General features: G+C 28.2%; 1 protein-coding gene and 1 pseudogene across 9 annotated transcripts in view; one reads left to right on the plus strand and one right to left on the minus strand.

Moving 5' to 3' along the window:
* The window catches only part of LOC149888288 (uncharacterized), a 324,912-nt pseudogene that overhangs the window by 9,112 nt on the left and 302,720 nt on the right, over nt 1–13,080 (plus strand).
* The window catches only part of LOC145188578 (otoferlin-like), a 49,887-nt gene that overhangs the window by 5,134 nt on the left and 31,673 nt on the right, over nt 1–13,080 (minus strand). For all 9 annotated transcript variants that reach the window (XM_090089232.1, XM_090089233.1, XM_090089235.1 and 6 more), the window contains 16 exons: nt 12,682–12,843; nt 12,425–12,556; nt 12,135–12,296; nt 11,087–11,876; nt 10,348–10,404; nt 9,963–10,199; nt 9,075–9,232; nt 8,528–8,767; nt 7,540–7,674; nt 6,233–6,361; nt 6,099–6,134; nt 5,799–5,890; nt 5,479–5,652; nt 3,657–3,814; nt 3,097–3,239; nt 350–438 (listed from right to left, as the gene is read on the minus strand). In XM_090089232.1, the coding sequence (XP_089945358.1) occupies nt 350–438; nt 3,097–3,239; nt 3,657–3,814; nt 5,479–5,652; nt 5,799–5,890; nt 6,099–6,134; nt 6,233–6,361; nt 7,540–7,674; nt 8,528–8,767; nt 9,075–9,232; nt 9,963–10,199; nt 10,348–10,404; nt 11,087–11,876; nt 12,135–12,296; nt 12,425–12,556; nt 12,682–12,843 (2,894 nt within the window). The remainder of the gene's footprint in view (nt 1–349; nt 439–3,096; nt 3,240–3,656; nt 3,815–5,478; nt 5,653–5,798; nt 5,891–6,098; nt 6,135–6,232; nt 6,362–7,539; nt 7,675–8,527; nt 8,768–9,074; nt 9,233–9,962; nt 10,200–10,347; nt 10,405–11,086; nt 11,877–12,134; nt 12,297–12,424; nt 12,557–12,681; nt 12,844–13,080) is intronic.

Here is a 13,080-nt window from a genome sequence, read left to right on the forward strand (position 1 = left end):
TTAAAGAGTTAGAAAATTTGAAAAATAGCTAAATACTCAATTTACATTTGACTCTAATATAAATAGCTACTCTCAAATATTAGATCTACAGGAAAGTTCTGTCCGTATTTATCACAACAAGTTGCGACAGGTAAGCACATGTTTACTTGGCGCATGTACGGCTCTTTACTTACGCTGGCAAGAAATCATTAATAACAATCGCTACTACATTACTTAATGAAGTTTATTGACGGTGAGAAAAAATTGTACTTCGTTTTATTCCAAAAAAACGGACAGAACTTTCCGTTAGATCTAATACTTCTATACCTAATATCTCTCGAGTTTATTATGCTAAGAATTATTATCTTACGAAACAGGTATCCTTGGAGTAATATCAATAGCTGGCCCTGGCGCTGGTCCTTCTTTGCTAAATAAATCCACCCACAACATAAGTCGACCCTAATTAAGATTAAAAAACTTGAGAGAATTAAATGTATAAAGAAACAACACATTTAAAGCACACGCAACCCGACTTCACTGCTATAACAAAATTTATTTCTATTGTCAACAAAGATCGAACAATAGCACTTTATAACAATATGACCCTTGATTGTATGGCCTGTGATAAATTAAAAAATATGTTGTGCTAGTCGATAGTATGTAGAAATAAGTATTTAGTGCTTACGTATTTAAGTAGTACTTACTCTCAACCTATCGTGCTCATCTTAAAACTTATGTGCAAGAGTCAGTCGAGCTGGAAAACTCAGATTTTTGAATTGGATGAACTTATCATTATCTTTGCAAAAATGTTTTACCTATATTTGAAAAGATTTATATAAAATAAAACTATATCGCAGTTAATCACCCAGCTATTCGCAGAAGCAGGCTTTTGTCAAGGTAACAATTTTCTGATGACATCAAAGCAACACCTTAAGTTTGATTTTGTAAAAAAAGCAAAACGGCAGTTTTACGAAAAAAATGTAAAAAAAAATGCTTTGACTAAATTAATTTATAAAAATATGTATTAATTTGACTTTAAATATTGAAAAAGAGATTCTCAAACAATATAAATGTATAAGCATATAAAAATATTATAATTTTTTTTCTTTGCAAGCTTAGTTATTTCCTTTCAAAATGATTTTCCAAGTAAATTTTTTAAATCACTCTTTCAGTCTATTCTCTTTTATGTGATATTAATGTTATGTGATAAGTTTCAAACAATTAATGATTGTTTGGAGTCTTTTTGATTGTACTTTTTTTTTATTTGGAGAACTTTGGTTATATCTTTAATTTTAAAAATTTTTCTGATAATTCAAACATCAAATCAAATTTTTATCTTTTCAAACATGATTTGTTTGTAAAAATATTGTAAATCCTGTTTTATTCAATTTGTAAAAACTCAATTCTCCTCTTTTGCCAAATTGAGTTTTTCAATTCATCCCCTATAATTACACTAGCACTTAAACTAATGAAAATTGCAGTAGAGTCAGGGTTTCAGGCAGATGATTATTTTACCTATTGAAGCAGAAATACTTAAATTCAAATGCGATACTTAAATTTAAAACTTTAGTCAAGGACTTTGGTTTGACTGTTAAAGCTGGATACTATTTTAATGAGATTGCACTTTTTTCTTAATCAACTTGATTTTTATAGTGAACAAGCATTAGAAGTAGTACATTATAGCTTCCTAGAAAAAGCTCGGGAGAACTTTAGAGGGGACCCCAAACATCATCTTTATGGTGAATTTCTAAAAAAAAAAGCTGCTGTAAGTTATACCTTAAAACATTTTGTTAACAAGCGTAGTGATGGTGTTTCTTGAATATCACACAAAAAAATGTTGTAAAATTCTTTCAAGCTAACGTATTAAGTATCTATGTATACGTTAAAGAAATAGAATCCTGGTTCTAAGTCCTGCTCTTATACTTTCCTACCTATTCTTTAACAAAATTCTAAAGTTAATGCCTAGGTTTTATGCCATTTTATTATGTTTTAAAGTTAGTTCTTTTATCTATAAGACTTAGCTGGTTCCTGCTTTTAAAAAGATTTTGCAACATGACAACAGAGAAGATAGAAGTAAGTCTCAGTTCATTATTGGATTGAACAGAGAAGCCATTAATAACAGACTTTTGCGTCCTAACAATTTCTGCTTTTGTGATTTCTTTTTTGAGTCATTTTTCTGCTTTCAAAAATATTTTTGGACGTTACGTCTTCAGTTGTATCCTTGTTGTCACAGATTTTTAATTTTTTGTGATTTTTGCAATAGCTTCCACAGTTTTTCCACCTGCTATGATTTGTCAGTGCACATCAGCCACTTGAAGACAACTCTAGAATTGTGTGACAAACAATATATCTTTAGTATTTTTTTTTTTTTTTTATTCAAGTCATTTTTAAAAGCCGGATCAAGGAGTCAATCATTAATAAAGAACTTCTAAATTTTTTTATCTCTTAGTTCTTGGTATTGTTAATTTTTTTAAATTTAAATATCTATGAAATATAATTAAACTAAGCAGAGGAAGAAATAAAATTGGTCAGAAACTGAATATAGCAATAGTTGTAAACTAATAGATAGTTCTACAAATTTACTTATGTGCTAAAATTAAACGCCAGTAAATAATAATTGCTTCATAAGAAATTGAAACCAAAAAAATTATGTTGGACACAAGAACTCATAACTCATAAACCCTAGTTGCATTATATAAGTAAACCACATGGAGACATTAACATTTTTACAAAGGTTTATCAACTTTTATAAATATGTTAACATCTTTTGAATAATTGCCAGATCATATTTAAATTTTTCAAGCATTGCATTAGGGCGAATAAATTAGTTTTTACCTGAGGTAGATTTACTTATGACTTCAAAGTTCAAGTGAGAAAAGAAACAAACACAATTTAAGGAATATGATTGATCCCAAAAGCATTTTAAAACCAATTTTTTTTTTTTTTTAAATACATATTATTTAGATTTTTTAAGAACAACTATTCAAGGAGAAAAACTAATTCATTATTAGAAATAAATTATATTATAAAAATTAAAGAGTATCATTCACAAAGTGAAACCTTCTCAAGTGAAACTGTTGGTTCATCAATTTGTTTGATTGGTTGTAGATTACTAACCTGCTCAACACCTGGAATACCCGGATTATATAATGATCTTGTTTCAACATGCTCCGGGACTAGAGCAAAGCCTTTTTTCTCAATCATTGAAAAATTGTGAAGTGCTTTCAAAGCACTAGGCTCATCAGACTGCTTTGGATTACCTATAACAAAGTATAAAAAAAAAGAGTGTGACAGCATTTCATACCAAAACCACTCTTACAAATTTAAGTATTTAGCTTTACCTAGCATTCATTAATGATTTTAATCATTTTTTCACTGATTTTTAACTTTTTTTTTTGCTAACTTTATTTAATTTTATTTCTGGTTAAATCTTAAGGTTCATGCTAAGTAGCAGTGAAAAGTAGAACAAACTTTATTTGACTTGAGTTGCTTTCAGCATTTGGAAGTACTTTTGTAAAGAATTTGGAGGGTTTTTTTCAAAATTTATTTACTTTACTTTTTTAAATATCTTTTAAAATTAAAAAAAAAAGATGAAATTAATGCCAACTTAAAACTTAGTATAAATTCATTATAGCTAATACTTATCATTTTTAGAGATTTTAAAACTACAAACATACCATTATCATCTATTATATGGTCTGGAGCACAGAAAATCCATTTCTCAACCTGACATTTACCAGGAGTATAATGAGGGCCATTTAACTTTAAGCCTTTACATAAGCGCTGTAGTATTGCAGTTGGCTTTATTGGATCTCGCCACTTATTGAATCCATTGCTTAAAAAAATTATTTAACAAAATATTTAAATAAAACTCCCATAATAATCCAATTTGTATACAGTTCAAACTATGGCAAGAATTATTGATGTTTATACTAGGATGATTTGAAAAAGAAGACTTTTCCAAGTTTTTATTAATGTTGCTCCTCATAAGGTGCTCCGATATTGATATTCCCATACAAACCTTTTTTTATTTTATTATTGGATCAGATAAATCCCCATAGTGAGTCAGAAGTTTAATTTTTAACCCTTTTCTTTTCTGACCCTTTGTTTCACTTTTGTAATCTTTCTATCATATAATGGCATCCAGAGTCTAATTTTCATATCTGAAGTAAATACAGTCCAACTTTAATGTTTATGTATCAAAAGAATCATTTCAAAAAATGAGTTTGGTTTGCTGCCCTATATTTTAACAGTTTGATGTTGCTTTCTTTGTAACGTTGATGTTTAACAATATTTGATTGCTTCAATTCAGGTTCTGGTCTTAGGTATGTGATGGTATTAGAGCATCCCGCCATCGGAAATTGCGTAAATTCCGATGTGAGAAATAGTTTATAAAGGTGACTCCGATGTGATGCCATGGTGAGGAATGGTTTCACATCGGAGGTGCGATGTAGTCCGAGGCCGATGGGGAGAATTTCACGCACTCTCCGATATATTTCGAGATTAACGCATTATCGTACGATATTTTCGCGTAATTTCACAATAAATCGTATTTAAAGTGTAAACTCGTAATATTGTGGTATTTCCGATGTATTTATCTATAATTACGAACTTTTCGCAAAATTACAGCAAAATTTTGCAAGCCACCTTAAACCATCGGAAAATATCGGAAAATAAAAAGATTAAATCACATCGGAGTCACCTTTATAAACTATTTCTCACATCGGAATTTACGCATTTACGCAATTTCCGATGGCGGGATGCTCTAGATGGTATGTGGCTTTGGAAAATTTTTTTGTTGAAACAAAGTGCATTTTTTAAAATACCGCATCATAAGCTCAATCAGGATGTTCACAATAATGTTCCGCAATAATGGCAGAACTATTTGTTGCAAGTTCAAAATGCAAGATTTTCTCATAGTTCTTTTAAATCAAAATCATGAACTTATTTCCAAATGGATTTTGCTTTGAAGTGTATGGAAGAGTTTGACCATTTAGGATCCAATAACTGCTTTGAAAATAATTGACTAAACAGATACACTTCTGGTCTACTTGTCTTGTGGACTAAGTCAAGTTGCTAAGTAAAAAAATTTTAGTTTTGCAAAATACAGAAACTTTTTTATTTAACCCAACAATTTTCAAGGCAAAGTCACAGCAGCTAATAAGTCCTTACTCTAGCTATGACACAAACAAAGGTTTACGTAGCATATAAATTTCATTTTACTGGATCAATCAACCAAAAAAATTTTGAGCTTCAAATTCAGTTATCACCATTCAATTAAAAAAAAGACCAAAAACCTTTGACTTATTTTGGGGATTGATGTGGTCAGTATTAGTCCATGGGAAGAATCCCCACAGCTTGACCAAAAAACATTTGGCTCATTTTCAAATAATGAAGTATAAAATTTATAGTAACATCAATGTTGGGGAACCTTACGAGAGGTTTTAAAAAATCTTCTTTTTTGAAACATCCTAGCTTATATATGTATATTGAAATTACATCTGATACTGTAGTGATATCCCACATGTAGCACGATGCTTTGAAAAGAATCTGTTTTCAATGTCAATCTTGGTTTCACCAATTAAATCGTCACCCAAGCTGCCAATATCTTTGTCATAAATTGAGACTGTTAGCATGCTGTCATGAGGCAGCGTTACTTCACATTCAAATACTCTGAGATCATTATATATAAATTTAATGCACAATAAGTTAAAACAAACTTTGAAAAGAAGCTTGTAGTTTTATACAAAGAGAGCAGTTAAGTAAGTTAATTTGCCTAAATAAGCAAACAATTAACCAAAAATCAAAGTACAACTTGCCTTCCAAAGATTGGATTAAGTTGCTTGGGTATATAATTATCACAATCTGTTATCATTTTCCTTCCAGCTTGAACTTTAATGTAAGGGTCAGCCTACATAATAATATTATAACAAAAAGATAAAAAAAAATGATTGTATTTACAAACACTAGGAAAACATTTTTGCTCTCCTAAAAAGAATCTACATATGATATTCTGCTCTTCTCAAGAGAATCTACGTATGAGATTTAAAATGGTTGGAATAGTTATGAATTAATATATTTTTACAAAATATGACACAAGTATAAATTATACAAACAACCTTTCCATCAATATCTTTTGGTTTCAAATCTATAGCCTGTCAAAAAGAAAAGGAAGAAACTTTATATTTTACAGATTTCCAATTAAAACAAAACTACATCACTAAAAAAACTTAAATGAATAAGCAATATTTACTTGGACAACATATACACGACAAAGAACGTTAAATTGATCCATTTTAGGAAGATGTCTGAATGAACCTCTTTTGTTGTTTACATTATTTAAAAATGAAGGAAGCGGGTGTTTCCAGACTCTAATAGCACCCTGTTAAATAAAATAAATAAATCACAAAAATGACCAAAATAAAGTAAAAATATAACATTTATCAATTAACATTTATTGTTATTTCTATTAAATTCTAGTTTAAGATTAAAAAATCCAATAGTAGTAATTTTTTTGACACTGTAAGAGTAATTATTCAACTGTTAATCACTGCTAACATAGAAGGTCACCAACCTACTTAGTTATCAATATTTGATTATCAAGATTTGATCTGATGCTCCAGGTCCAGCATCTAAGCTTTGACTTTCTATATTGTTTTGATGTCTATATTGTGCATTTGAATTAAAAATAAGATACAAGAATGCCTATTGAATTAAAGTTGACTATATAGGCATTTTATTTTTTCTCAATTTTTTAAGTGATAAAAATATATAGCTAATACCACAAATCAAGGAAATGTAATTGCTTACAATCAGTTTCCAAACCAGTTTAAGTAGCCATAATTCTTGTCAAAGAATTAAAGCCATCTTCAATGAAAGCAATTTTTTAAAAATTGGATTTCAACTAAACTCAACTAAAAAAACAAACTAAATAACTAAAAAAAAAATGTTTGATAAACCAATGAGTAAACCTTTGAACTTGCCATTATCAGGTGCAACAAAACTATTTAAAGTTTGAATAAATGAGGCTAAATCAACTTGTAGCATCTTAATATCTCTAGACCAATTGTACAAAATGTGAAAATTATACTTTAGGTAGGATTTTAAATTTGTATTTACTGTCGATTGCATCGGTTATTGTCATAACTTTAATTTCAATTTTTAAATTTAAAAGTGAACTTTATTTTAGCATATTTACTATTTAATAGTTTTAAGGTCAGGTCTTTAATTAAATCATTTTTAAATTGGAGTTTGTTAGCTAAAAACTTTAAAAAAAAACTTTCGTGGTAAAAAAACAGTTAAATAATGACTTTTACAGGGCTGTGTTTAAAATTTCTAGTAAAGGTAAAAAAAGAAAACAATTATTAAAAAAAAATTACTATAAAGAACAGAAATATGTTAATAATTGCTTTTATCTTCACAAGTGCATATGTGTAATGAAGTATATCAAATAATAAAAAAATTCATTGTGTATCATATAACAAAAAAATCAAACTCATTTTTCACAAATGAATCATTCAAGCAATCTTGAATGATTAATTTGACAATCACTTAAATTACCTTGAACTTTCCATAAACTCTACTTTCATCATCATCATCATTTCCATCACTTTTTCCTCTTCGCAAAAGCCATGAATGAAGTACATCATAAAACCCTTTAAAATCTGGAACCTCCTCTAAGTCTGTTTTGAATATCTAAATTAACATCAATCTTTAGATAATCTTTGTGCATGATTCTTTAAAAAAAAATTTGCTCAAAAAATACTTTTTATCAACATTGCATTGGTAGTACAAAATATAAAAAAGTTTATTCAACTTTTTTTCTGAAAACATTATTACAGATTGCCATTTTCCAATCAATGTATTCTAGTCCCAAGCTTCTTTAAATTTTTAAAATCTATTTATATTCATCAAAGATAAAAGGTTGTGAGTTATTGAGGTATCAGAACCAAAAACAAAATTTTGTTCAGACAACAACCATTATGTCCTATAATTTTTGCCATTTTTAAATAACCAAACTTCTTTCCTAATTGACATTGACAAAGAATCCAATGAAACACAATCAAAATCGTGATTTGAAAACTTTAATGTTCTGATTAAATAATTAAAACTTTATTTTGCTGAATCAGTGAATGGTTTGGGTTCTTTAGTCTTAGTAGAAAATTGCTTAAGTTGTTTAGTTTGACTGAAGCAGAAAAAGTACATGAAATAAACAAATGAAGTTAGAAACTATTGAGGGAAACAAAGCTTTTAGTTTATAAAAACTATCAACAAACTTTTTAAATTTTAATTAATAAATCAAAAACTGATTTACTTATACTTTCCATTATACTAAAAATTCAGGAAGTTTGTAATTTTTCAAATAACATTTTCAGGTAGCTAAATCTAAATTCAATTTTTATTTTAAACAGTTTATGACATGAAACAGTTTAAAACATATTAAAATTGTATATTTATTTTATGTCTATATATCTAATATATTAACCTATATCTAGTTAATAAAGCTGTTTATGATTGTAAGAGACCATTTTAAAAAGATAGAAAGCACCTTCAGTCTAACAATTCCAGGATTAACCATTTTCTTTAATTCTAAATGGGAAGAATCTTTTCCATTTTCAGCTTCAAAAGTTTTTGCTTCCTTCGGTTCAACTAAGTTTTTTGTTGTCAAACTATGACTTTGTAATCGCTCTTCATCTTTAATGGTTTCATAAAATCTTGACCACCAATCTATTTGCTCTTCGTCTTCCTTTTTTCCTTTCAGCATACTGTCTAGCTTTTCTTTTTTAGTCTTAATAACAAATATCAAATACTCACTCAACTCAATTTGAAAATTATAATAAAGTCTAGTCTTCTTGAATGTAAAATTTTACAAACTCTTTTTACAAACAATGGATCAATACAACCAATTGATCAATGAATGTAAAAATTTTCTTAGCTTTTAAACTAAACTATTCAGCTTACAATAACACATAAATTGTTATCAACTTTAATTCAACCAATTTAATGCTTATATAAAATATATTACTTATGATATGCAATTTATAATAAAAGCTTTAGCAAAATTAATTTAGTGAAAATTAGAAAAAGAACATTACTCTTCCAACAGAAACTTTTTCTTCTATATTATGTTCAATTTGACCAACAAAAATTGTTTCGGGAACATCCTGACGATGAACATCCTGACGATGAACATCCTGACGATGAACATCCTGGCGATGAACATCCTGACGATGAACCTTTTCTTCTAAATTTTCTAAATATAATTGTACATATTGTCAAACATGGTATATATGGGACACTTTAAATTCTAGAGTTTAAAAATGACACATAAAAATATAAAAACACCATTAAATTTACTTAAAATATACAACAGTATAAACAGGTAACTCTTAGCAAAAACATGGCATAAACTCTGAGTTCAAAGGTTATGGCTTCTTTTATCAAAAAAACATTTTTTGTAATTATATAAAGGAATTTTTTAAATTAGAATTAATGCAAAGTAGAAACAGCTAGCTTTCATATTTGGGGTTAATTGCTGTTTTAAAGGTAAGTTTTTCTTTCAATTAGCCCTCAATAAACTTTCACTTTCAGGCTAATTACAAGCCAACCTGTAATTGAACTTGGGTTCTTCAATTAAGAACTATTTAAGCCTTAAACAAAACAAAAACTTAACATTTCAGATACAGTAAAACAAAATATACAAAGTAATAACATGTCTTTAAACAGTAGAACAGCCTTTAAGTTAACTATGGGTCATCATAGTAATTCTTGGGTAATTATGAGTTACATTTGATTGAATTTTTTAACTCTAGGTACAAAATGGAAACTACTTTGGTGTTTTTTTTTTTTGGTTAAGGAGTTTGTAGTAATCAAAAAAAAATTGATTGATTATTTCCCCTAATGACTCCGACAATAACAAGTAATTACAATCATAAAAACAACAATACTACAAATTAAAAAAAAAAAAAAAAAAAAAACCGAACCAACAAGACCAGCTGCTTGAAAAGCAGAGGAAGCTCTAAGAGGCTGGTTATTTTTAGGTGTTGCAGTACTTTTGTCTTCTTGCAAACTATTGGGTTTTACACTTTGTTCTTCTTCAACATTATATTCTGTATTTTCTATTATGGAGAAATCAATAAAATCTGCAGCTTCTGTGTTAAAAGCCACTTCGCCATCATCTGTGTTCATCTCTTTCTCAACTAATTTTTTGGTTGGGAAATCTAGATATAGTTTAACATTTTAAGTATAAAGTTTTTATTATACTCATCAATCAAATTATCAAAATAAAAAATAATACATTTTTAACATCTATTGGCATAAATTGCATCAAATTTTCTTTAGATATTAAAAAAGAAGGCAAAATTTTACTGTTTACAACTTTTAATGAAGTCTGTTGCCGTATGTTCTCGGATGAGGGCAGCTGAACTAGAGTTAATTTGAGAAAATATTGAAACATAGGAGGAGACATGAGATTTTTTAGATATAAAACATAAAGAAAACTAAAGATAGGTTAATGGCAAATGTATAATGTCATGTGTAATGAAAATGCTGAATGTAGTTGGATGATTGATTTGTACTAAAATAAATGTGATGCTCAAAAAAAACGAATGATGTTCTTCATAAAAATATGATGCTTAGATATTTCAGTGAGAAAATGTGTAAAAAGTGAGTTCTGATAAAAGTTTTCAAGACAAAGTTCCATAACAAAAACCATAAAGTTAAAGTCTGCAATAAAATCATTAAAGAATTTCTTTCAATATATTTATAATATGATGAAATGTAAGACAAGCTTTTTTTTAAAAAAAAAAAACATTTAGCATTCTCGTATATGAAAATTGTTTAATTTGTTCAATTGGGGCTTAATATCTTCTCAGTCTTTGTCTTTAAGGGTTTTTATCTTGTGGATTTTTGTCTTAGGCGTACTTTATACGTATAAAATAAAAAATATAAGTGAAATAATTATGACAAAGAAAAGACAGTTGGTGAAGAAAAAAAAAACACCATTTATGTAAATTTATTATACTTAAGACAACAACAAGAACAGAAAGGCTAATATTTGTAGATTATATATATTTTTTTTTAAAAAAAAAAAAAACTCCCATTATACCTTTTGCAGTGAAATCCAAGAAATCTGTTATGACTGCAGGAGTAGCCGCTGTTCTGTTAATTAGTTGCTTAAAAGGTGTGATGCTTAAATCAACATGCTTATTTCCAAACTTGTCTAATTTAGGAGCAGGCAGTTTAACTTTTTTTGGCATGAATATTTTCCTCATTGGTGTTTTATCCAAAATACCAGGCTTTGATACTATGTGATAACAAATCTTACTTGGTTGGTTTGCTCTGAAATTTTTTCGAAAACCAACTTTTTTTGCCATAGGATTTAAATTTCTATTTAAACTATTTGTAAGCTTTTCTATATTTAGCATAGAGGAATTACCTTGAGTTTTGTTTAAACTCTTTGGAGAAAAAATTGAGTTATTTGATGGTGACTTTAATTCTGAAAATGAATAATTGGAAGGGCCTTGGTTTGATTCATCAGAACTGGCAACTCCTTTGTCTGGGGTACTTAAGATTTTTATTTCTTTATTAACTAATAAATTTTTAGTATCTGAATTTAATATCTTAGAATTTAATAAAGAATTTAGTGATTTAGACAGTACAGCCACATCTTGAAATCCTATATTCATTAGGCCAGCATCTATTTCTACACCCTCATCTAAATCATCTTCTTCATTGTAAGAATTACTTTCTTCTTCCTCATAAGTTGAACTATCTTGTACAAAATTAAGCAGGGTTTTGACAACACTTGTACCAACAAGGATTTTTTTACCAAACCTTCGCATATCACAAACTGATATTGTAAGAGGGGGGCAATATATATCTTCTTCCGGAAGATCCTAAAAAAATCCATTCAAAAAAAAATTCAAAACTTCATCTATTATAATTGAGCCTTTTTTTTTTTTACTTTATTTCCTTTTTTTAGAGCATGTTTAAATTGTTACTAATATAATGATTTTAATATTTAAGCTATTACTGATATAAAACGAAATTTGAAAATAAATTGTAACATTATACAGTCTTAAAAACTTAACGAAATTTGAAAACAAATTACAACATTATACTTTATCAATATAAGAGTATTTTATAAAATATACCACATCAAACACCCTCCATGGTTGTGCAAAATTAGGATTTTTTTTAGCTGATATAATGACAGAAGATTTAGCAAACTTATTTACACATTGAAATTCAACTTGTGGTCTCTCAACAGGTTGTAGATTAATGGTTTTTAGTTCACGCACACCCCAGAACAAACACTGAAATTCAATACTTAAAGAAATTATCCATAATTGAACTTAAAACGTAATTATCATATACATTTATCCATTCACTAATCAGTCATTCTAAAAATGTTGTATTAACCAGCATAGAAATAACTCCAAACCTCAACCGTGTGTTTAGACATGACAGGTCTAATGTTCTCTGGCACGTTAAAATATATTTTCCCATTTGTTTTATCATAAATTTCAATTAGGGGCGGTGGAAGATTAGCATTTTCTTCCTCATTTTCTAATATCTAACCAATGAAATATGTTAAAGCAACCAAATAACAAATTTTTGAGCTTTTTTCAATAAGTAAAAAACTAATATGTAATTGTAAGCAATTCCTGAAAAAGTTCAAAATGTAATTGTAAGCAATACCTGAAAAAGTTCAAAAGCTGCTAACAACTCCCCTGCTTGAGCATCTCCTCGATAAATCTGAAACCATTCAAGTTTTGGTGGAAAGAGAGGTTTATTGTATGGATCAGATGCTTGCTTCACAATAGGTCTACACATAGCACGACCAATGAACTCAATATCATCCTAATTGAAATTTTTGAATACATTAATAAATATTCATCCACATTTTTTAACACATTAGTAAATACTGTTTCAAATTTTCTTCTAAAATTTTAGAAAAACAAGAATTTTATAGTAATTTTAAAGGTTTTACTCATTGAATTTTATTTATTTTTATTACAAATCAAATTTTTCTGTAAATTGGAAACTAATCCATTTCAAGCTGCTTTCATGGTCTCTTTCAGTTCCAAAACTGTCTGG

The sequence above is a fragment of the Hydra viridissima genome, unplaced genomic scaffold (genome assembly GCF_058129835.1).
Source record: "Hydra viridissima isolate aposymbiotic clone 2 unplaced genomic scaffold, HvirCarnegie_v1 scaffold_5, whole genome shotgun sequence".
Taxonomy (NCBI): Eukaryota; Metazoa; Cnidaria; class Hydrozoa; order Anthoathecata; family Hydridae; genus Hydra; species Hydra viridissima.